Genomic DNA, 25,984 nt, shown 5'->3' with positions numbered 1-25,984 from the left:
AAAAAAAAGGTTCAGAGTAGAGTCTTAACAAGGGGAGAGTGATAAAAAGAGGAAAGGAAATAAAAGGTAGATGCCAAAAATAAAGTACATCTACTTGAAAATTTTGTATAGCGCTGATATACATTTTAAGTGGTTCTACTTATTAAATGTTTCAGCACCTGTAGTGTGCCTAGATTTATTTAAAGCTAGTAATAAAACCTCCTCTTGACCTTTAAGGGACCTCACATCATTTGAAAATGGAGCGTGCAGTACCAAGGCTTCAGTTCTTTCGGTGGTTTAGGTTTCTGTTTTTAATTTTTAATTCATTTCTTCTGGCTCTCTAATTTTTAAAAGGCATACTTTATTTTACAAATCTTAAACTTCCTTCCTAGCTACAGATGACATAGAGAAATCATTATAATAGTTAGAAAGCATTGATTTGCTAAAATATTTTTCAAAATAACAGTTATCTGTGTGTGTATACGTGTATGGCATACATAGCCATGGTTATTAGTGCATGACTGATACATGGTCTTTAAGATAAGGCTGTGCTTAGGACCGCTTCCTGAGGAATGTTATCTACATGTCATTTAAAAGGTAAGTGAATGGAGTTGTTCAGTTGAGCAGAATTTATCCAACCTGTTAGTAACAATCATTCAACAACCTGTCTTAGAAAAGAGGAATGAATGGGGGATAGGGGTCAAATTCATCTATCTAATTGTCCCTTTAAAAAATAGAGTTTGGGAGCTAAAGTCAAGTAGCAAGGCTAATTAGACCAGACTATTACTCACTCTGAATTAATAACTGATTGTTCTTTAAAGATTATTTTTGGGGACTTCCCTGGCGGTCGAGTGGTTAAGACTGCGTGCTTCCAATGCAGGGGCACGGGTTCAATCCCTGGTCAAGAAACTAAGATCCCGCATGACGTGCGGCACGGCCAAAAAAAAAAAAAAGATTATTTTTGTAAGTAGTTGATTTCATAGCTTACTTTGAATATTTTTTTGGATGACAATACTTATATTCTGATGGAGGGTTAGGATTTCTTGATATTGTATGTAAATGCTTCTGTAGTAAAATATGAAAACATGGAAGCAACAAATGCACACTGTGACGTTAGTGTTCACTCCTGGAGAAGGAGGGGAACTTTAATGTTATATATAATAATTTGTTTCATAAAAAGATTTAAACCAAATATTGCAGAATGTTTGGATTTGTAAAATCTTGAGGGGAGAGGAGAGGAGATATACGTGGGTATATGTGTAGCAGTGAATGTTTGTAGGGACATGCCATGATTAGCAGTAGATAATGAAGAGAGATTCAGTGTGTAATAGGATTTCTTGGATAGATACTGGGAAATCTGTGTTCTTGTCCCAACTCTGCTAATAATCAACTTTGAAGCTTGGCAAATCCCTGTTTTAAATGGGTGTTCTTTGGGATTCTGCTCTTGGTCCAATTCTCACTTTATATATTCCTTGTGTTTCATCTCCTTCACTTCCAGGACTTCTACTACCATGTTCGATTCAGTGGTTTTCGATACGCTAAAAAAAGAAATCTAAAAATAAAGTTCTTACATTTTATATCTATATCTGTGTGACTTCTTATGAGAATAGAAATGATTATAATTTAAAAAACCTAAATTTTAGCATGGTGTAAAACCTTGAGGAATCCTCTTCCTATTAACTCATTTAAATGTCACCAATGCTTTGAGTTAATAAAAGTGTTTTAATGTATACAGAACATAAACAGACATACTTTAAAAAATCATTAAACTGTAATTTTCAGAAGAGCTTCATTCATTGTTAAACTGCATCTATTTCTTTTTAATAATAACTTTTTCTTAACATCTTTATTGGAGTATAATTGCTTTACAATGGTGTGTTAGTTTCTGCTGTATAACAAAGTGAATCAGCTTATACATATACATATGTTCCCATATCTCCTCCCTCTTGCATCTCCCTCCCACCTTCGCTATCCCACCCCTCTAGGTGGACACAGAGCACTGAGCTGATCTCCCTGTGCTATGCGGCTGCTTCCCACTAGCTATTTTACATTTGGTAGTGTATATATGTCCATGCCACTCTCTCACTTAGTCCCAGCTTACCCTTCCCCCTCCCCGTGTCCTCAAGTCCATTCTTTACATCTGCATCTTTATTCCTGTCCTGCCCCTAGGTTCTTCAGAACCTTTTTTTTTTTTTAGATTCCATATATGTGTTAGCATACGGTATTTGTTTTTAGCATACGTATCTCTTTTCAAATACGGTATTTGTTTTTCTCTTTCTGACTTACTTCACTCTGTATGACAAGCTCTAGGTCCATCCACCTCACTACAAACAACTCAATTTCATTTCTTTTTATGGCTGAGTGATATTCCATTGTATATATGTGCCACATCTTCTTTATCCATTCATCTGTTGGATGGACACTTAGGTTGCTTCCGTGTCCTGGCTATTGTAAATAGTGCTGCAGTGAACATTGTAGTATATGACTCTTTTTGAATTATGGTTTTCTCAGGGTATATGCCCAGTAGTGGGATGGCTAGGTCATATGATAATTCTATTTTTAGTTTTTTAAGGAACCTCCATACTGTTCTCCATAGTGGCTGTGTCAATTTACATTCCCACCAACAGTGCAAGAGGGTTCCCTTTTCTCCACACCCTCTCCAGCATTTATTGTTTGTAGATTTTTTGATGATGGCCATTCTGACTGGTGTGAGGTGATACCTCATTGTAGTTTTGATTTGCATTTCTCTAATGATTAGTGACGTTGAGCATCCTTTCATTAAACTGCATCTATTTTTATACATTGGTTCTGACACTGAAATTCTGGAAACAGGTAAAAACAATTTTTTTTGCAGATGATGAAGTAAGGCAAGATAGGGGTAGGGGATTAAGAGGCACAAACTACTATGTACAAAATAAATAAGCTACAAGGATATATTGCACAGCACAGGGGATATAGCCAATATTTTATAGTTCCTTTAAATTGAGTATAATCTATAAAATTTTTGAATCACTATGTTGTACACCTGAAGCTAATATAATATTGTAAATCAACTCTACCTCAATAAAAAATTAGGTTAATAAAAATTATAAAGGCTTGGGGGCAGCGTCATGAGCCAGCGACCTGTACAGTCACACAGGGCCCTCACTTCGTTTAATGCTCTACTGTCACAATCTTGATATGCTTAATAATTTTGAACAAGATGCCTACATTTCACTTTGCATCAGACCTGCAACTTACATAGCCAATCCTGTAAAAACTGAAGCATACAAAAGATTCCCTCATCCTCACACCTCCTAATCCAGCCCCTGCTGTGAGTGACTACCGCTAATAATTTAGTTTATCCGCCTGGAGGCTTTTTACAATAGGATGCATATTCAAGTGCGTACATTATCATGCTTAATTAAGTCTTTCTCTAAAAACTGCTACATTGAAATCTACACAAAGTCACTGTGTGCTGGATCTTCTTGGAAAACACCATAATCCAGAAGGCTACAGACTTTAAAAAAAATTTTTTTTTCTTTGGCTGAGCCAGGCCACACAGCATGTGGGATCTTAGCTCCCGACCAGGGATGGATCCTGTGTACCCTGCAATGGAAGCACGGAGTCTTAACCGCTGGACTGCCAGGGAAGTCCTAAAAAATTTTATTTATTTATTTATTTTTGGCTGTGTCAGGTCTTAGCTGTGGCACGTGGGATCTTTCCTTGCGGTGCGTGGGCTCCTCTCTAGTTGCCGTGTGCAAGCTCCAGAGCACGTGGGCTCTGTAGTTGAGGCACGAGGTGGGCTTTCTAGTCGCGGTGCTGGGGCCTAGTTGCCCTGCACCATGTGGGATCTTAGTTCCCACCAGGGATGGAACCCATGTCCCCTGCATTGGAAGGTGGATTCTTAACCACTGGACCACCAGGGAAGTCCCCCTAAAAAGTTTTTTAAAGTGGCTCTAAAAATCTCAGGCATAAGAAGTTGATACTGAACTGCAGTTTCAGATTTTATATTGGTGTGTTTGTTTTAAAGCATGTTTTACTTAAAGCTTTAGGGAAATAGCTCAAGTTTCAGAGTATTAAGATACCTATCTCTAATGAGATTTCACTTTCTAAAATCTAGTAAAATAAACACTAAGCCTCTCCAAGGCAAGTCAAGAATGAAAATAAAGTTTATTCATCAGTTAGGCTCAATTGAACGAGGGATTCACTAGTGGGTGTATAGGATTATTTGGGGCTGTATTTAGTTTGGTGAAGGGGAAAGGTAAAGGATTCTTAGAAGTAGCTACATTAAATGGTAGGAGCAGATGAGCTCACAGTTGTTAATGAGACCTTTTGTTAGGGAATTTAGGTAAACTATTTCGTTTAATCCTCCTGACAACCCTTGCCAGAGGTGGTATTATCTTCATTTTACAGATGATGAAGCTGTGGCTCAGGTCTCAGAAACTTTCTTAAGGTTACAAATAACGTATGGCAGAGCAGAAACCGAAACTTCTGTCCTTGCAACTTAAAGTTCATGTACTTTCCACAGCCTCACTCTTTCTAGAGGTTTGTTCGTTCACACAGTAGTTGTTGACTGCCTACAGTGTTCTAGGCATAGATGCCAAGAAGGTTAGACCAGCAGCAGGACTTGCAGGAGACTTACTGGGGCAATTGCCTTGAGGGGCAAGAGGGAGAGAGGGAGAGAGGAAGCTGGAGTGGTAGGAAAAGCCTTTGACTTCCCTGCAGGTCTGGCCTGTGCTAGGAGAGAGGGGAGGAGGGACTGGGCGGGGAGCAGCCTCAGGCCAAGGCAGTTCTGAGAAAGTCTTGATCAGGCTGCTAAGGGGTCTGCATCAGGCAGGGGAGCCTGGCTCTAGTACCCTTTCCTGGTCAACCTTGCGGGGGGCAGCCTGCGGGACTCGTGGCCTGATGTTCTTGCTGTGGTGACTCTGAATGTGCAACAGCTAGAGGCTCTCGGTCAGCCTGGCTCCCTGCAGCAGGTTCCCTTGACGGGCTGTCTGAGCGGGGGCACCCCCGTGGCCACCACACGCAGCGCTGTTCTATCCTGGTGGGGATGGGGAAAGACTGACAGTGTGAGGAAGCAAATGGATACAAAAAAAAGAAAAAGAAAAAAAAGAAGATAGTCCTTTCCTTGATGCTCAGGTAAGCAGATGTGCTAGCATCCTAGCCATGATTTCAGTTTAGAAAAGAAGACTATTTCACAGTTACTATTATTATTTTTAGAGACTTAAACATTGGGTAAAACTTTGAGATAATCTGAGAGTTCACTTCCTAAATAAATAAATAAGAATTAGTCACTACCATTATTTTTTTCCTGTCATTTTATTAGTGACTGACTACTGGACTGTCATGGTCACTTTTTACCCTTATTGTGACATTGCCTTGTCCAACTGCACTCTGTGCAGCACAAAATAACTGGGTCCTGGTATTGTCAATGCCAGCATGAATGTAGAGGCCTCTTTCTAAAACCAGATCTGACATTTCTTCAACAGAAACATCAGTGCACTTTCCTTCTAATGGCAGCAGTCATAATTTTCACCTTACATGTAGTACCTGAAATTTTATGACTGCTTGTTCCTTGTTAACTCTCTTGCCCTTCACTCTGTAAATGTAGTGTTCAGATCTTTCACCAGAATAGAAATGGAGAGAAACTCTTCTCCTTTCCTCTGCTGCCCTGGAGTCAAAGCCAGCTCTATCAGTATTTAAATGAAAACAACTACAACAATAATCTCTCATAAATATTGAGACCTCATTCATAATCACCTCTCTTTTTTTCAAAAGTGTACATTTTTTGTCCCAGCTAGAGCTTTTAATTTTCACACCATACAATACATATTAAAATAAATTCTTTTCAGCTCTTTAGAATAAAACTGCCTTGACTGTAAGAGCATATTTCTAAAAGGGATTTTAAGTAAGTTGAGAGTGCCTGTGGCTGTTGTCCTGTGTGTGGTATAGACTGTGAAGAGCACTTTTCAGATGGCACTTAAGCTGCCTGATTTAGAGTGGCTTTACTAAGGGTGAAGTGCTCTTATACATGCCTATTGAATCTTTCCTAATCTTAAATTACTTGTGCGCACCCCAGGAACTCACATCATGGGATATCTGTAGGCTTCAGTGGCTGCAGTTTTGAACCATTGACAGTATGCCCCACCAGGGCTCTGGGGCTCCTGGGGCAGTCCACTGTTGATAATGCTGAGGATTACCGATTGCTCTCAGCAAATGGTGTATCGTCGTTTAATAACCACATCTAAACCTCCACGTTTGCCATCTGAGACATTATATAGTATGAAATGTGTTCTAATTGAAACCTATAAGTATCAGAGCTTGAATGTACGTCTAACTAGCTCCAAGCTGATCTTCATTATCCTTTTATGAGTTCATGTTTTCTTAATGTACTCTTATCACAGGGTGAAGATACTGGAATGAAAAGTAAAGTCCATCATATTGCCAAGGAGATCATGAGCTCAGAGAAAGTGTAGGTATCCAGTTTCCAATTCAGAAGACTATTTGTTTCCCCATTGACTCATTTAAAACATGTCTCATTGCTGTTTTTTACAGGTTTGTGGACGTGTTAAAACTTTTGCATATTGTAAGTATCTGCTAATATTTTCTTGAAGTCTGAGACTATCCACTTTTACATCTTTCCCTGTCCCTCAATATGTTCAGCATAATTAACTTAAATATATTTAAATTAACATGTATATACATGTATGTGCTTTCTAATACATGATTATATTTTAAAATTCACACATATGTGAAGAGAGAAATTCTCTAAAATGCATTAATCTCATGTATGTATAGTATACCCAGATGATTTCTGAAACATAGAGCCTTTATATCTGTATTTCCAAAGTCTTTAAACTTTCTATCTTCATAATAAAGAGTTATTAAAAGGATAATACTTCTTCTTGGGCATTTTGAAGAAGTTGTCTGCTACAGTAGAATTTTGCACAGCAATGGGTAAAGAATGTCATGATCAGTGTTTAAAACTGTTCTAACTGAACAAGCTCCTAGAAAGACACTTAAAATAGACATTTTTACAACTAACTTTTTAAAGTTCTGTTCAGTTTTTATAATTGTGAACTTGAACAAACCTGTTGGGAAACAATTATGTGTCTGAGTGCATATTCATTTTTCTCATGCACTCCTTTGTACCTGCAAGTTTTCACAAGTTTCATTACTCATTGGCAGTTAAAATGCGTTTAGTGTTACTTTATTTTAATTATATTTGGGCAAGATATTAAGACTTAACAAAAGAAAAGGTTGAAGTAGAGGAAACAGTAAAAAAAGAAATGGAAGTGAATTGAATTACCATCCAAGAAGTTTACTTATATGGTAATTATTAACATCATATTAAACTGAATTGCTGAAAAACGGTAGGTTTACAAAATATACACCCATTTATGTCTCTGCAAACAGTATGGTTTTCAGTGTTTTTTTTTAATAGATATATAAACATGAAAAATGGGTTATACTTAAAGGTGGGATCATTCACCAAATGATCCCCTTGTGCTCTGCACTTGGTCCAATAGACACGTGGAGGCCTAATTCCTGTGTGAAAAATCTCTAGCTTTGGAAATTTTTTCTTAAAAATTTCTTAACATTGCTAATTTGTTTTGAGAAGTTATTTTCCCATGAATAGTTCCTCATATAACTCTTGACTATATTGGAAATTTCCCTTTTAAAATTCATATATATATATATATGTGGCAATATTTGGTCACCCAGAGTTATTGACAAGCATATTGTCAATTCCAAAATTAATGATAAGCTTGATAAATATAAATGACTTATCAAAATAAACTCCATATACATTTGCTGTTATGCCCCAACCTTCTCTATTGTACAAGCAATTGCAGGGGGAGAAGAAAATGCTAAACTGCTGTTTTTCTGGAAAACTTAGAACATATCTCTAGGATGAGCAAACTGTATCTATTGGACATATTTTCTGATAGACATGTTTAAATACAAATAGGACCACTCCAGGGAAATTTTAAGCATCTGCAAGTGAATGAGTAAACTTGTAGAGGCAAAAAATTGCTATGTTTAACTTCACTGTTCGATTTGATCAAAACTTGCATACGAATAACAATTTGTAGACCACACTTGGAGAAGCATTGGCTTAGTAGATTGTATTTCTTACCAAGTATGTGAATTTTAGACAATAGTTTGGGGAATTTCCCGGCGGTCCACTGGTTAGGACTCTGCACTTTCACTTCCAAGGGCCCAGGTTTGATCCCTGGTTGGGAAACTAAGATCCCACAAGCTGCGTGGTGTGTGCAAAAAAAAAAAAAAGTTTGACCTGTTAGGTCTAGCTTTCCTCATTTGTAAAATGGGGATAAAAATACCCGTCTCTCAGGTTGTGAGGAATCAGTGGAATAAAGTATGTGAAAGAACCTGGTATTGTGCAATATATGGTAGGGTCTCAAATTGCTGTTACATTTTCTTCTTCTTCTTCCCTTGTAGAGCATCAGTGAATGGGAAGTATTCTTTTTTTTTTTTTTTCCAATACGCGGGCCTCTCACTGTTGTGGCCTCTTCCGTTGCAGAGCACAGGCTCCAGACGCACAGGCTCAGCGGCCATGGCTCGCTCACGGGCCCAGCCGCTCTGTGGCATGTGGGATCTTCCCAGACTGGGGCACGAACCCGTGTCCCCTGCATCAGCAGGCGGACTCTCAACCACTGTGCCACCAGGGAAGCCTGGAAGTATTCATTTTAATATTACCAGGCAGTAGACTTTTCACGATTCTGTCCCTTTCAAATGCCCTGTTCCCCCCGTATTAAAATTTCATTTTAATGAAGGAAGTTCTGATTCCAGTGGGTAGAGAAGCAATTAAAAGCTTTACCAGTATGTTTATTTGATTTAAAAATATATATATATATCCTGGTTCTTACCTATATATTTTTGGAGCAAAGCATAAGCCCTATAAAAATAGACAATTAGACCAAAATATTTCCCTTATCTCAGATCTGATTGATGGCCTTGGCCTCTTCCCCGCTGCTGTTGAACAGAGTGAATCATCCATAACCCACCTTGATTTGCCTTTAATGTAGGACTGAGAGTAGCCTTTAATGTAGGACTGAGAGTAGGTCATCTGCCAACCTCATGTTAACATCCTGTCTGGTATGTCCAAATGTTAACTCACTAGAGCCCAACATTAGCGGGTATCTTAACAACCAAGCATTAAACAGGTTCTCAGCCATTACTAGGAGGGGTTTGTCACCAGGTTAGGATAATGTGGGTGAAGCCAAAAGCATCTTGTTTGTTTCAAGCCAGCACTCCCACTATGCTGTTAAGGCTCATATTTACTCTTCTACCAGAAGTACCCCATAAAGGTAGCATGTGGATTGTTTTAATCCTGAGCACTCCTGCTATCTGATTTCCTCTAAATGCATTAGCTTCTGTGTTATATGATAGAATATGACTGCTTTAAAATATCTAACAGGCTTTAGATAATCCAGTGGGTATTTTTGGAAATCGGCCAAGTATCCACGTGGCTTGGGAGAAGCTATTGTTTAGTTATATATGATTTCCCATTAATAGTCTTCCATATTAGAGACTCTAGAATAGCACTAATAGATCTTTCTGTGAAACAGAAATGTTCAGTATCAGCACTGTCCAATAGAGTAGCCATACTTTAAAAAGTTTAATATATCAGAGTAGTTTGTTAACATTTTATAGATCACTTTAATATGTTACTATAGCTCACTATCACTTCTTTGTTTTGAATTTCCTGAACCAGGTGCTATAGCTCATAAAAGTGTTTTTAAATCTAATGAATTTTATCATATTACATTGGGAGGAATTAGATTTGGGTAGAGGTTATGTGATTTAAAATATACTTAAGGTTCTAAGAATTAGTGCACTTAGCTGAGGGCTTTGATTCTTCTGATGTTTGTGAGAAAGAATTGGGCCTGCAGAGGCAGTAGCAAGACTATAAGTAATGTTTTATATGGTCCTCACTCTGCAGTACCTACCATGAGCTCTTGGACTTTGACCTGGATTTGAAAAAAGGTCCAGTATACACATTGACTCTAAGTCAATGCCCTGTTGAGTCCAGAGAAAAAAGAGATTCTTAAAAGGCAGTCTTTCCCTTTTCAAAATAGTAGTGCCATCCATATAGCTGCCAAAGCCAGAAAACTAGGATTTGTTCTTCATTTCTCCCTGTCACCTCTCCAGCCGAACTATCAGCAAACCTGCTGATTTTATTTCCTCTTTACTGCTACCAGCCTAGTCCAGAATAGCATCTCATACTCAGAACAGCACCAGCCTTTTAACTGGGCTTCCTATGTCCATTCTTACCCCCCTTCAATCTGTTCCTTAAAAGATTTTTTTCATATAAAATATTAGGAGTGATTTTCTTAACATACATATATTAGATCATGTCACTCCCCTGCTTAAAACTCTTTAAATGGTTCTCATTGCATTATATAGTAAAAACCATGCTATTTACCAAGTCCTGTAAGTAGGATGACCATCTGTCCTAGTCTGCTTTTGACCATCTTGGTTATTGTCTTAGCATAATCTTATTAATAGAGCTCCCTTTTACTGTCAAAAATGATCCAGTTTGGATAGTAAATTATGGTTCCCCCTGCCTGTAAGGTGCTCTGTGATTTGGCCTTTAGTAGTGAGGTGAAATGTTGGTCAAAGAGAGAAAGGCATTCTCTCACTTGCAGACCATGTTCTGGCCATACCAGCCTCCTTTCAGTTCTTAGTTCAGTACTGAGGTTATTTCTGCTCAGAGATTTTGCCAATGCAGTTTCCTGGAATGTTCATCCTTCCTTCCTTTGTTCATAGCTAGTTGTTTCTTTATCCTTCCAGTCTGGGCTCAATGTGACTTCTTCAGAGAGGTCTTCACTGACATCCTTTTCTCTTCAACATTCCTGTGTTTCTTTTCTTCTTGATACTTCATATGTTTTGTATATCTGTTTGTTTACTTGTTTGTTTTTGGTCTCCTGTACTAACATGTAAGCTAGGTGAGGGCAGACATCCTGTATCTTCAGAGTCTCCCATCATTCCTATTCAGTGGAAGGCCCCCAGTAAATGTTAATTGAATGAATGAATGGGACTAATTGGTTAGTGGTTAAGAATTCTGCTTCTGCCACTAACTGTGTGCTCTTGGGCAAGTTAATGAAGCCTCGTTTTCTTCTGGAAAATGGGAATAATAATAACCACATAAAGTTGGTGTAATGGTTAAATGTGATCATACAAAAAACTGTTAGGGGGCTTCCCTGGTGGCACAGTGGTTGAGAGTCCACCTGCCGATGCAGGGGACACGGGTTCATGCCCCGGTCCAGGACGATCCCACATGCCACGGAGCGGCTAGGCCCGTGAGCCATGGCCGCTGAGCCTGTGCATCCGGAGCCTGTGCTCCGCAAGAGGAGAGGCCACAACAGTGAGAGGCCCGCGTAACGCAAAAAAAAAAAACCGATAGGCAGCAATTAGTTTTAGCTGCAGGCTAAGTGGAGGTTCTTCAAGATAAAGTGCTGTTATTTAGAATGTTATGTCAGTTAAAATCCATACTATTTAGTTTTAATATTATCTTAGTAAGCTTTTACTAAAATCAATCAAAATAGAATTTGTTCCCGAAAAATAGCCTACTAGGTTTCTTCTTCCATTAGAAAGTAAGCTCCAGGAAAGCAGGGATTTTTATCTGTTTTGTTTATTGGTATCGTACTAAATTAAATTAGTATGTTAAATGAATGATAGGAAACTGATGAATAATACTTGGTTTGGTGAAACTCTAGTTGTTTGTATTTCTTCTCCTCTTTTGTAGCAGAAGTTGTCCAATGCAGAGGTTGCTATTATATTGTATATAAATGCCATTTTCCAGATAAAACACCTTAGACATCTAATATAATTAAGTACAAATGATAGTGTTTTTTTGCTTTTGTTATCTTATTTGCTTTCTGATGGGAGACTGGTTTAATAGACATATCTATAAGCTTATTTTTTAAATGTCTAAATAGCATGATTTAAAAAATATATTTTGAAAGAAAATGATTAGAGACTTTAGGTCTTTTTGACAAAGATGGGCTGGTTAAGCAGTAGGTAAGTGGTACTCGTAATGAAGCATCTTTGTTCTACCAATTGCCTTAGACTGGGATATACGTTACCTTGAAAATTTGAGAGACTCCCAACTAAAATCTATAGAGTTAGAGGCAAAGCTACTTGGACATTCAGATGTCTGTTAGTAAATAGAATATATCTTTTTTTAAAATGCATTATAAAAGACTTCCTTGGGCTTCCCTGATGGCGCAGTGGTTAAGAATCCGCCTGCCAATGCAGGGGACACGGGTTCGAGCCCTGATCCGGGAAGATCCCACATGCCGTGGAGCAACTAAGCCTGTGCGCAACTACTGAGCCTGTGCTCTAGAGCCCGTGAACCACAGCTACCAAAGCCCGTGCGCCTAGAGCCCATGCTCTGCAACAAGAGAAGCCACCGCAATGAGAAGCCCGTGCACTGCAACAAAGAGTAGCCCCCATTCACCACAACTAGAGAAAGCCTGCGCGCAGCAACGAAGACCCAACACAACCAAAAATAAATAAATTAAATAAATAAATAAAATAATAAAAGACTTTTTCATAGAAGCCTCCAGTTTTTACCATCTTAAAATGACTTCATCTTGTTCTACTGAATACACCTTGTCTTTTCAGTTTTGAGAACCATTTAAGTATCGTTTGTTCTTTAGTTATAAAGAATCCGCCTTTAGTGTCTATTGACATGGCTACCAGACTTTCACTTCTGAGCAGCTTCCTTCGCATGAGGACTATCCTTCACTGAATGAAGTTCATTGTTTTTTTTTGGTTTGTTTGTTTTAATTTTTGACCTCATCTTGCGGCATGCGTGAACTTAGTTCCCCAATCAGGGATCAAACCCATGCCCCCTGTACGGGGAGCATGGAGTCTTAACCACTGGACCGCTAGAGAAGTCCCTGAAGTTCATTGTTAAGAGTGCCTTTGTCTTGCTGCTGAGGTGTTTGTTTCCCTCACCTTGGTTTGGTATAATGTTTCCTTCTGTTTATAGACCTCTGTTTGAGGGCTCTCTTTCCAAGCTTCCAGGGACTTGTGGATCTTAAATGGTGGTCATGTATCATTTAAGATAACCAAATCTCCTTTAATTAAATAAATGGCCTTATTGAGTGCTCTCTGTGTACGTTGCAGCATATGTTACACAAATTATCTATTTTAATCCTCATAACCACCCTATCAGATAGATGTCATTTCTGTTTTTTTAAATGAAGAAAGTAAGCTAACTGCCAAAAGTAACCCACTAAATGGCAAAACCCATTAAATGGCAAAGCCAGACTTTGAACCCTGGTCTGTTTGAGCCCTTGCACTAAATGAATGTTCAGAAATTGATTAAAAATTGTTACTTGAAATCTCTGCCGTGCTGTGTAGGGTACAGTGTATCTTTGAGTATATTGGCTTGCATTCAGAATTCTTTCAGTTGGGCCAGGAAACTGGAGAAGTTCTAGTTTTTCATCTTCTAAAGATGATCATTTAGGATATATTATGATGATGATTTCTTAATGTTATTAAGCAGGGGTTGGAGATTTGAGACAAAGGATAGGTTTCATCCATGTTTTATACAGTTTTGCATTGATGATTGTACATGATATCACTAGGTCTGAACATAGAGGGAGAAGTAACTTCATTGGTCAAATATTTTCATTTTAGAACAAAATCAAATTGTTAACGTGGAGCCTTCCCCCACCCCCTTTAACTTAATAGTATCACACTGCTTTCTGTATATTTTTCAAAGCTCTTTGACCTTAGCAGCTGCTTTGCTTTTGCTTAATATGAAGTGATTCTTAATGCCCTTCATGTAGGCAGGGAGCCCTGCAGAGCTCCCTGTCTGCTCATATGCCCATTTAGTCTTCGTAATTCACTGTGTCATCATAGTGGTTAAGTAATGCCCTAAGGTCAGGAAGCCCAGTTAGGACAGCTGGTTATTAACTCACTTACTTCTCTTTGGTCCTGGAGATATAAAGCCTGACCTGACAAACAAGGCCATCTGTTTTGTGCTTCGTTGCTTTAGATGTTCAGACTTGATTTTATTTACATTGATTTTTGCTTGCTCTTGCCCAAGTGATCAGAGCTGGTAAGGCTAGTATGTTAATACCTCAAAGGAGCTGAGTTTTTTTTAAGTTGATCTGGTTCTTATTTGTAGGTTTTCTTGGAATTATTAAGAATACTATTATGGTATGCTTTTTAATCCAGAAGCCCATTTCTGGTTCTAAAAAGGCCAAGTTGTTGGTGATCAGAAACTAGAGTGTAGATGGTTCAGTTTTGCATACAGAATCTTTGGTAGGTTTTATGTTAGAACAATAGATTGAAGTATATGTAGTTGATATCAAAAAACTCACCTGTTGGGCTTCCGTGGTGGCACAGTGGTTGACAGTCCGCCTGCCGATGCAGGGGACGCGGGTTCGTGCCCCGGTCCGGGAAGATCCCACATGCAGCGGAGCGGCTGGGCCCGTGAGCCATGGCCGCTGAGCCTGCGCGTCTGGAGCCTGTGCTCTGCAACAGGAGAGGCCACAACAGTGAGAGGCCCACGTACCACAAAAGAGCAAACAAACAAACAAAAAACTCACCCGCTTACCTAACATTTTTACACTCTAGCTCTCTCACCTCTTTTATTTTACTTAGCCACCTTTTCCAGTGTGAAAAAGTATACTTTGGATCTAATTGAAAGTGCCAGTCCTGTGGTCTTGCATCCTCACTGATTTAGTCAAGGGAGTGCTGGTAAATTTAGATTCTTCTGCCTCAAAATAGTTTTGCCTCTGGCTCTTAAGTGTCATCACACTTTCCCAAATTATCCTGGCTGTTAGCATTTAGAAAAATAACCAGACATATGTTGTAATCATCCTTTCTATTTAAAAAAAAAAAAAGTTTCCTCCTTCCAGTGGCACGAGTTTGGAAATGGTTGAGGTTCATGAAGAGCTGAGAAGTTAGAGATTGCGTGTAGTTCCTGTGTGAATTAGTTGCATCTGGCACTGGGGCCATTGCACATGGCTTTCAGGGGATGGTAGCCCACGAGGTGAGGGAATGAATTGGGGCCAGGGCTGCGCTGTGCAGTTAAGAAGGCCATCAGTTATGAGTAAGGCCCTTGGTCTGAGTTGCACTGGCCTGGAGGAAGGGGTGCTCTTTTCTGTTTTCAGAAATCCACGATGAAGACTAACAATGGCGCTCGTAGTACTTGTTTAAAATATGTAACTCTCTGGGTCTTAGGAATAATATTTAATAGCTGGGTATAAACTCTCTAAATTCCTATTGTCTTTGTTAAACGTTCTTCTTTTGCACTTATATTTCTCTTTTATTCTGACATGCTACTCATAATTTTAAAAAAGGCATCATAGCCCATTCATTCCTCTAGAGCTGTCGACACCACCCAGTAGTACTGGAAAAAAACTGAAGTTTTGCCTGGTATGTGACAGTGTCCTCCAGTTAGAGGTGGCCACCTCACTGGTCAGTGCAGTGTGGATTTGGCTAGTGTCTGTCGCATGTGTCTTAAATAAACCAGTTTCCTTTTTGGCAATGGTGGCAGACATATGGAATACAGAGTCTAGCAAAAGCTGTGTCAAACAGGGTCCTTAAGCACTTAGCAGCTAATGTCTGCTGTCACTGTCCTGGCTGAGGAAATGCCTTCCAACTGGAAAATAAAAGTCATCCTGCTGCCAAGGGACGAACATATTCATCATTTATCCTACCAGAAGAAAGGGCAGTGCTTCTTGTTTTGCTGAACAAGGAAACTCTTGTGTCTAAATTATATTAATCATTAAACTGGTAAAATGAAAAAAAAAATGCTATGGAAGATGTTTAACTGTTGTGCTTTGAATATATTTACAATTGAGGATGTTATTTGTGGTATGTAAATATATTCTGTATAGTTCTGTCTGATGGCAGGTCTAATGACTTTCGAAAGTGTTAAGTTGGCTCTATTTTCTCTCAGTAAATATGAATGCTGATAGAAACAAGCTGTTAGGAGATGGAATTTGGCCCAGATCCATTTGGTTTCTGGAGCTGTTTTGTGTGGTTTTCTGGATTGTAGTTTATACAAGTAACGAATTCTTATTTTATATTAAAGTAATTAGTTGTCAAAGTAGTTCTTTAGTTACTGGTCTAACTAGTTGATTCCTTTGGGTTAATATGATGGTTTTGGGCTGATAAAGTTAGTCCCAGGTACTGAGGCCTAAGTGAAGGGTTTATTAGCACTTGTTGAACATAGGATTTGACTTGTCTAAAATATACCTTAGAAGAGGAATCGTTTTTTAATTTTTTTTTGGCCACCCCTCACGGCATGCGGGATCGCGGCATGTGGTATCTTAGTTCCCTGACCAGGGATAGAACCCATGCCCCTACAGTGGAAGCCCAGAGGTGGAGTCCTTACCACTGGACCACCAGGGAATTCCCAGAAGAGGAATCTTTTTGTGTACTTTTATTTATTTTTTTACATAAATATATATTCATTCTTTTTTAGATTCTTTTCTCGTATAGGTTATCACAGAATATTGAGTAGAGTTCCCTGTGCTATACAGTAGGTCCTTGTTGGTTATCTGTCTTATATATAGTAGTGTGTGTGTTCATCCCAAGCTCCTGATTTATCCCTCCCCCTCACATTTCCCCTTTGATCACCATAAGTTTGTTTTCAATATCTGTAAGTCTTTTTGTTTTGTAAATAAGTTCATTTGTATTGTTTTTTTAATTAGATTCCACATATGAGTGATATCATATGATATCTGTCTTTCTCTGTCTGACTTTACTTAGTATGATACTCTGTAGGTCCATCCATGTTGCTGTAAATGACATTATTTCATTCTTTTTTTTAATGGCTGAGTAATACCCCATTGTATTTGTACACACACACACACACACACACACAGACACACATATAAACATCTTCTTTATCCATTCATCTGTTGATGGATATTTAGTTTGCTTTCATGTCTTTTGTGTGTGTGTGTGTGTGTGTGTGTGTCTGCACCACAAGGCCTGTGGGAATCTTAGTTCCCTGGCCAGGGATTGCATCCGTGCCCCCTGCAATGGAAGTGTGGCATCTTAACCACTGGACCACCAGGGAAGTCTCCTCCATGTCCTGGCTATTGTAAATAGTGCTACAATGAATATTGGGGTGCATGTATCCTTTTGAAGTATGGTTTTCTTCTCATATATGCCCAGGAGTGGGATTGCTGGATCATATGGTAGTTCTATTTTTAGTTTTTTTAAGGAACCTCCATACTGTTCTCCATAGTGGCTGTACCAATTTACATTCCCACCAACAGTGTTAGGAGGGTTCTCTTTTCTCCACACCCTTTCTAGCATTTGTTTGTAGACTTTTTGATCATGGCCATTCTGACCAGTGTGAGGTGGTACCTCACTGTAGTTTTGATTTGCATTTCTCCGATAATTAGTGATGTTGAGCATCTTTTCATGTGCCTCTCTGCCATCTGTAGGTCTTCTTTGGAGAAACGTCTATTTAGATCTGCCCATTTTTTGATTGGATTGTTTGCTTTTTTGACATAGAGCTGCGTGAGCTGTTTATATATTTTGGAGATTAATCCCTTGTTGGTTGCTTTGTTTGCAAATATTTTCTCCCATTCTGTGGGTTGTCTTTTTGTTTTGTTTATAGTTTCCTTTGCTGTGCAGAAGCTTTCACATTTAATTAGATCCTATTTGTTTATTTTTGTTTTTATTTTCATTACTCTAGGAGCTTTTTGTGTACTTTTAAATTAGGTATGAGGTTGCTGCCCTTCACAAGAAGCATAAGAAATACTAATGGTTACTGTATGTTTGTAAGGGGTAGGTGCTGAAAGGATCAGGGAAGAAATCAGGGTCTTTTTTTGTTTATTTGATTTGCCCAGTGAATTCCTGAAGGGAAAGCAGTTAGACAGGAGAAAGAAGATAAAGCCTAGTAGAGAGTCTGCTTTACCCAACCTTTGCTTTGCAGGTTTAATTAAACCTCCTGTTTCTAAGAAGGAATAACCTTTGTTACTGAATCCTCAGGACTGTAGAACAGAGTCCACCATTGTTTTACTTATCCCCTGGGGGTAGGCTTCAAGATATAGTGAAATCTAGAGAAGTACCGTCTCCAACCCCACCCTTTCCAAATCCTCTGGAGTGATAGGGTGGGGTGGGGTGGGCCTGTCTTAAAACATGGTATAAATAGTCTTACAGGGAAAAGTGCTATGTGATGAGAAAAGTTTTTATTTGTGAAAAGTATAGATTCTGGTGAATTTATGGGGAGGTTGGATAGAGGGAGGAAAGAGTTTAAGGTCCAGAGTTAAAATGTTTTGTTGATTCTGTGTGTCAAATACATTGTAAGAAGCTTTGTGTGCAGTATCTAATTAAAGTCTCATAACCCATGTAACAGATGAGGAAAATGGAGCTAGCTCAAACAAACACAGTATTCTAGGAGTAAGGGCTTGGATCCAGTATTCTCTGATTATCAAGAATGCACTACCCTCCACATGCCTCACTTAGAATGCTCCAGCATTTGGGAAATAATTACTGAAAGTGGACAAAGGGACACTTCCAAAATAAAATTAAGATCTGGAGAGTTTTAAAATAAATGGATTTTGTTCATATAGTAGTATTGGAATAATTTTAAGGACTACTTAGAGTTGCAGTACAATTTCCAGATACCCCCTTAGTATAATTACTAAGTTTGGAGATCAAACTAAAAGATTTAAGAGAAATATCACAGTCTGTTTTAAAACCAAATATCCACCCCAGCCATTTTGTGTGTGTGTGTGTGTGTGTGTCCTATCCAAGTAAGTGGGATAGGAGGAAGTGGGTACTTTTCAATTTGAGTTCTTCGTGGGAAATACAATTTGCAGTTTATATTGTTTTAGGGAAGAGAGTGACTGGGGAAAAAGCTTTTTATTAAGTTACATACGTATGTATATTGTTTTTCCTCCTCTGAACTGTAACAGGATTTCCGGGATGCAGTAGCCCATGCTTCCAGGCAACTTGGGAAACCAGTGATTGAGGACCGGATCCTAAATCAGATCCTATACTACTTGCCTCAGCTGTACGAGCTCAATCGGGATCTCCTGAAGGAACTGGAGGAAAGAATGTTGAACTGGTAAAAATGGACTGACCAGCTTTCCCAGTTTCCAAGTTTAGATGAGGCCATAAGGGCCCTGCGTATGACAGAGGCATTGTTCCTGACATTGTGTTTTTTCAGTATATTGAGTTTTCTTGGCAGTTACCTGTGGCTTGATCACTTCGGATGGCCAGAATTCTCTGTTGCACCTAGCTCGGTACTCTAAATTTTTAAATTCTTTGGCAATGTTGCCTCAAAAGCAGGAAGGGCCTATAGTCAGCCAATTTAACTTTCTATAGGTGACCTTTATAATCAGGATTTTTGAAATTGGGAGACTTTAGTTGATGTATTCACATTGGAAACATTTTTAAATGTCTCATCTATCTTTTTGGAGCTTCGAGCCAGGAAACGGCATTTTGGAAAGGAGGGCATTCACCGAGATAATAGGAAGATTTGTTATTTGGTTTAGAAAATTTACACATATATGACATCATTGCAGATGTTGTAGATTTTAGAACAGGAAAAGAATACCAAAGGTTAACTGCTTTTACTGGTCTTTAGACAGTAACAGAAACTTTGGTGACATCTTTGGAAATGTGTACAGTTTGGTCTAGGGGGATTGAATTTATTGTTGAAGTCCGTGGGGAACCCAAAATAACAACATAGTGTATCATCTACTTTCATGATAAAAATGATGAAAATTTCCCTCTAAGCTTTCTTTATACATAATCCAGGAAAATACCTCTGCCTGTTTTGCAGATATCTTGCTTCTGCATGTTGGGAAAATATGCTAAATAGTGATTAATAATTAGCTGCATCCTAAGTATAAAATTACACAGAGTTTAAGGGCTGAGGAATGATTAAAAGCTATTTTTTAAAAGCATGATAAAATAAAACATAATTAAAAAGTGTTTTCCTGTCCATACTTTATCATTACTCTTATAAAAAGTTATCTTAAAAGTTCATCTGAATTTTCTGAACAGTCTCTGGCTGTGCAGAAGCATGAGATGGTGAAAGCAGGGAGACCAGTCAGAGGACTGGCAGAGTCCAGGCAAGATGTAATTAATGGTAGCAATAATGGAAATGGGAAAGAGTGGGCATTTGGGGATATTTCTTACAAGAAGAGGAAAAAAAAGGTAAGTTGATGGCTTGGAAATGGGGCTCTGCTCATCATTGGATATGTTTTGGATACCGTAATGACTCTTTTTCTGTTTTTGTCTATCTCTTCTCTATCCTTAGGACGGAACAACAAAGAATTGCTGATATCTTTGTAAAGAAGGGACCATATCTAAAAATGTATTCCACATATATCAAGGAATTTGATAAGAATATAGCTTTGTTGGATGAGCAGTACAAGAAAAACCCAGGTTTTGCTGCTGTTGTTAGAGAATTTGAGGTATTTTTGCTACCGTCCTCTGTTTTGCTACCATTTCTCTGTTTTGAAACTAAAAATATTAGTGAATTCCAGTTACAGCAAACTAGAAAAGTTTTAGTAGTATTAAGATATGACTGATTTCTAATTTGTACGGTAATTAAACTTGAAAATCATTTGTCGTCTTTTCTTCCCTCTTTTCCTTTCTTCTGAAGTCTTCATGCTATTGATATTAAGAATGGAAGTGTGGTACATACAGCTATGGCAACTGATAATTGACCCAGGTTTTCATCAGTGTCCAGTGAGTTGTTCTGTTGCCTTGGCAGCAAAAGAAAACGTGACGGAGAAAGTTAGCTGTCTAATATCTAATGATGCTTGCATGATCGATGCTTTTTTTTTTTTTTTTTTTTTGTGGTACGCGGGCCTCTCACTGTTGCGGCTTATCCCGTTGCGGAGCACAGGCTCCGGACGCACAGGCTCAGCGGCCATGGCTCATGGGCCCAGCCGCTCCGCGGCATGTGGGATCTTCCCAGACCAGGGCATGAACCCATGTCCCCTGCATCGGCAGGCGGACTCTCAACCACTGTGCCACCAGAGAAGCCCTTTTTTTTTTTTTTAAAGCTTATGTCTCATTACTTCTCATTTCTTTTTTCTTTTTTTAAAATAAGTGTATTTATTTATTTTTATTTTTGGCTGTATTGGGTCCTCTTTGCTATGCGTGAGCTTTCTCTAGTTGCGGCGAGTGGGAGCTACTCTTAGTTATGGTGTGCGGGCTTCTCTTGTTACTGGGTATGGGCTCTAGGCACGTGGGCTTCAGTAGTTGTGGCACACGGCCTCAGTAGTTGTGTCACACGGGCTTAGCTGTTCCGCGGCATGTGGGATCTTCCTGGACCAGGGCTCGAACCCGTGTCCCCCGCATTGGTAGGCGGATTCTTAACCACTGTGCCACCAGGGGAGTCCCTCGATGCTTTCTTAACATGCATTGTCATTATACTTTCATAATTATTCTACATACCAGACCCTGGATGTACATATTTAGAAAAAGATAGAACCATCATATTTGAAAAAACTCTTTTCTTCCCACTTGAGCTGTGTAAGAACACCAGGACATCTTAGAAGGCAGGGACATTTTCACTTGGCCATTTTGATGTCACCCCACAGTAAATACCTTTATTGGAGATAGGAGGAGAGGCTCAGGAATGGGCACCAGTATCTGTTGTACATACTAAGAAAAAAACTTTCGGCAGAATCAAATGTCCTTGTGGTCAAGTCGAAAGGTTTCCAGAATCAAATGTTCCCATATACAGTGTGATTTGGGGGCTGTGTTTTGTAGCCATTCATCTGAGAAAGTTTACATTCTTCAGGCTTATAAGACGAGGTTTGCTTAGCAAGGCTGCTTTTCACATTGTCCTTAATTTCTGCATTCTCCCCAGCACCAGCTATTGTTATTATGAGTATATTGATGATAGGCTCTGATGGTTATTTGAATCCAGTTCCCAGTAGTTTTATTTCTGCCACCTTATTTTGGGGGCCAGGCATTTCCTTCTTGGTTGTTGGGTTGGTGTATGTTCATGAATACATTGGTAGATGCTTTTCTAAGTGGTAGCTGCTGCCTCTGATTGGCCTACAACTCAGACTGCAGCCTCCACCCTCCACCTTCTGCGAGAGGGCTGTGAATTTCCCAATGAGTCAGTGCTTTCAGAGATGTATCTACAAGAGGGTGTAGACTCCATGGTGAGTGGTTCTGGTTTCCCACTCAGCATAGGAGCTGTGCCTTGAAGGGAGCTTCTCCACGAATCCCAGAGTTGCTGGCTATTTAAAGTTCGGCTTCCCGAGCACTTGGATCTGGGTCCCTTGCTTCTTAGGAAAATGCGTGTGTTTACTTCGGATGCCTTTTCCTTTCAGATGAGCCCACGCTGTGCTAATCTGGCCCTCAAGCACTACCTGCTCAAGCCGGTTCAGAGGATCCCCCAGTACAGGCTGCTGCTAACAGGTGGGCTTCTCTGGCAGATTACCAACCAAGCAACTCCTGTCATTCTTAGGAGACCCTGCCTTTCCTAAGAACACCTCTCTTTTTCTATCCGGTAGCCTATTTTCCTAACACATGAATTTATACATTGCTGGCAGCCTCACGTAGACATTGCCGGCACTGAACTTCTTTAGTTCTTTGGTCATCCATGTGCATTCTCTGCTCTAGGCATTCATATGTGTTAATTCCTTTTGCTCAGAACTTCTTTTACGGTCTCAGCCCCACAATGCTGTGTCGTTTTACCTGGTTAATATTATTAATTCCAAGAAGGTACTTTCCCAGCCACTCAAGAATGAGGTTTAAAAAAAAAAAAAAACAAAAAAGAATGAGGTTTAGAGGGTCACTCCCACATATTTGTATATCAACTACCATGGCCCTCTAGTTACTTACTTCAAAGGGTTGTTATAAGGATTGATTGATGAGCTATGTGCTTAGAATAGTGCCTTGGTCATAGTAAGTTCTAAATAAGTATTAGCTGCTATTATTGTAGTATCCATATCCTTATCATCATGATTGTCATTATGTCTGGTCATTGTCTGTATCTTCTACTGGAGCTTCAGGATTACAGGACTGTGTGTCTAGTTTACCACTGTAATAGTTAAAAAAAGAAAAAGAAAGCTATGATTTGAGTGAAGGCACACACTGTGCTCAGGACTTTATATTCATTGGGTCTTTAAGTCTTCACCATAGCTATGCATATATCACAATATTATTTACATAGATGAAATAACAGGCTTATAGCGATTGAGTGGTCTGGCATCATGAAAAGCGAGTATAGTCTCAGTACCAAACATAGTATCTAACACATACTACTACTAGGTCCTCTGTGGTATTTGCCGAGATGGACTGGATATGCAGTGACTTAATATACATATATAATGTGCATTAAGAACTATGTCAAGGACTTCCCTGGTGGTCCAGTGGTTAAGACTTTGCACTTCCAATGCAGGGGGCACAGGTTTGATCCCTGGTTGGGGGACTAAGATCCTGCAGGCTGCACGGCATGGCCTAAATAAATAAATGGATAGCTAGATAGATGGTGCACGGCATGGCCAAAATAGATAGATAAGTATCTAGATAAATAAATAAAGAATTGAAGAATTGTGTCCAAATGCACAAGAATATTCAAATGCCACTACCACTCTAAATTCAATCAGTTGTAATTTTATGTAAATAGATTTTGAGGTACTTGGTTCCTATTAGTGTTCTTAAGCAGTGGCACCCCGGCTTTAATCCTTAATCACTTTCTCTTAAGCCAAGAGCTATACTGAATGAGGTAGGTGAATTCTGGAAGCCTTCATACCTTCCAAGCTTGCCTAGTGAACTGCTGATGAGGAAGGCCTGCCTTTCAGCCCCAGGACTGGCTACCCTGGGTATTTCTACTTAATTTGAATTTCTAACTGTGAATCAGGCACTAGATTTCTCTCTGGAATGACATAGGCAAACCACATAATTTGAGGATATCCTGTCCATCTGTACTTTCTTTCCTCTGCATTTGGCAGAGATTTAGACTACACAGGGCAAAAGGAAGTGCCCATGCATGTGTTGTGTTTTTGCTAGATAAATTCAATGCTGTATCATAAATGAGCTATTGAATGGCTTAGGCTATTTCTACAGCTATCGAATTAAGTACTGTTTTTAGTGGCAAAAGACTATGGTTTCAAATGAGAGAAGGATGGAGCAAGGTTCTGAAATTTTCATGTAAAAATATTTTTTTTCCCACACTGTGACTGATCTAAGTAAAAGAGTTACACATGTGTTTAATGTAGGTTTCATACTGAGTTTGATTTTAATTGATTAATGGTACAATAGCAATGGCAAGTTTTAAAAATTCTCTTTAAGAGAACAGATTTCATTTGTTTTATAACCAACATGATGTGAGCTTGGGGTTAGTTTTGAGCTTTGTCTTCTTTAATCTCAAAGCCCTCCCCACCCTTAACTTGGAAAATCTCCATTATTTAAATGATGTACCATACTTTATATATAGCAGACCCTTAGTGGATTTATTTGTTCAAGGTTACAAAGTCAGGACTAAAGTTGAAGAAAGAACATAGACTTTGTAAAGCAATAACTGACGATTCATTCTATGCCATTTCTTCCATTGATTCAAATTCTTCCCTTCCTCCACCTGACCTGAAGTCCACCATTACCTCCAAAGCCATCTCTGATTACTCCAGTTCTCCTTAACCCTTTGTATTGGTGCAGTGTGACTTAGTAAATATTTATTTGATGCCTTGTGAATTTGCTAATATTTATATGACTTCAATGTTGATTCCTTAATTTTTTTTTTGCGGTATGCGGGCCTCTCACTGTGTGGCCTCTCCCGTTGCGGAGCACAGGCCCCGAACACGCAGGCTCAGCTGCCATGGCTCACGGGCCCAGCCGCTCCACGACATGTGGGATCTTCCCGGACTGGGGCACAAACCTGTGTCCCCTGCATTGGCAGGCGGACTGTCAACCACTGCGCCACCAGGGAAGCCCTGATTCCTTAATTTGATTATAAACTCTTTGAGGTCAAGGAGTGAGTCTTTTAATTAATAATTAATAATTTAGTGCACCCCAGTATATCTGGGTCCCTTTGGGATAGCTTGGAAGCTGCTTAGGAAATAATTTTGGTTGGTTTTAAGCTACATTTAAAACATCCCTTTAACCAGAATATCTGTAGCTTAATTAAAGGACAACATTGAGAGAGAGAATTTCAGAGAGTCTCTCCTCCAGAGAGGTGAAGTGTCTTGCCCCAGCAACACAACTAGTGTCTATTAGTTGAAGCACCTGTGGTCATATAATCCTAAGGACATATGGGGGTTGGTACCAAAAGTTTGTTTTATATGTTTTTTGTTTTTTTGTGTGTGTGTGTGGTATGCGGGCCTCTCACTGCTGTGCCCTCTCCCATTGCGGAGCACAGGCTCCAGACACACAGGCCCAGTGGCCACGGCTCACGGGCCCAGCCGCTCCGCGTGGCATGTGGGATCCTCCCAGACCGGGGCACGAACCCATGTCCCCTGCATCGGCAGGCGGACTCTCAACCACTGCATCACCAGGGAAGCCCTTTTATACGTATTTTTATTTAAAACTCTTATTTTCCAATACTCCTTTTTGTTGTGTTCTGATTTCTCTATACTCTGCAAGATATTTCTACTTTTGTTATCAAAGTGCCCCTATCTACGCACTTAGATTTTTAGAAGTTGGATTTTAAGTCTTAGGTTTGCATCTGTTCAAACATGTGAATTAACTCTGGATCCTCATCTTTGGATAAACAAGCTCAATGATTTAATCCTCCACACAACCTTGTGAGGGAAGTCTTGATACTTTTATTTCCATTTTAGAATTTGGAATAATTCCAGGGGCACAGAGTATACAGGAACAGAGAGAAAGAGTGAGATTATTTCAGGCAACTCCTGACAACTTCGATTTATTGAGTTTCAGGCAGAGAAAGGGATTCCTACCTGGCTTGATATAAGTAGGTTTGTGCCCACCTTGGCTTCTTGGGAAGGGAAGATTGAGAAATGCAGGGATGAAGTACAGATAAGGTAAGATAGTTTCTTTTGGAGTCCTTTAGAGAAAGGTAGGTGGAAAT

General features: G+C 39.3%; 1 protein-coding gene across 2 annotated transcripts in view; it reads left to right on the top strand.

Moving 5' to 3' along the window:
• Positions 1-25,984, top strand: part of FGD6 (FYVE, RhoGEF and PH domain containing 6) — a 109,484-nt gene that overhangs the window by 45,848 nt on the left and 37,652 nt on the right. For both annotated transcript variants that reach the window (XM_027107214.1, XM_027107215.1), the window contains exons 4-8: positions 6,366-6,433; positions 6,517-6,547; positions 18,894-19,045; positions 20,246-20,402; positions 22,284-22,371. In XM_027107214.1, the coding sequence (XP_026963015.1) occupies positions 6,366-6,433; positions 6,517-6,547; positions 18,894-19,045; positions 20,246-20,402; positions 22,284-22,371 (496 nt within the window). The remainder of the gene's footprint in view (positions 1-6,365; positions 6,434-6,516; positions 6,548-18,893; positions 19,046-20,245; positions 20,403-22,283; positions 22,372-25,984) is intronic.

The sequence above is a fragment of the Aethalodelphis obliquidens genome, unplaced genomic scaffold, assembly GCF_003676395.1.
Source record: "Aethalodelphis obliquidens isolate GAN/ISIS:26980383/991018 unplaced genomic scaffold, ASM367639v1 scaffold8, whole genome shotgun sequence".
NCBI lineage: Eukaryota > Metazoa > Chordata > Mammalia > Artiodactyla > Delphinidae > Aethalodelphis > Aethalodelphis obliquidens.
The sequence above is the reverse complement of the archived record's forward strand: the minus strand, read 5'-3'. Positions and strand labels throughout refer to the sequence as shown.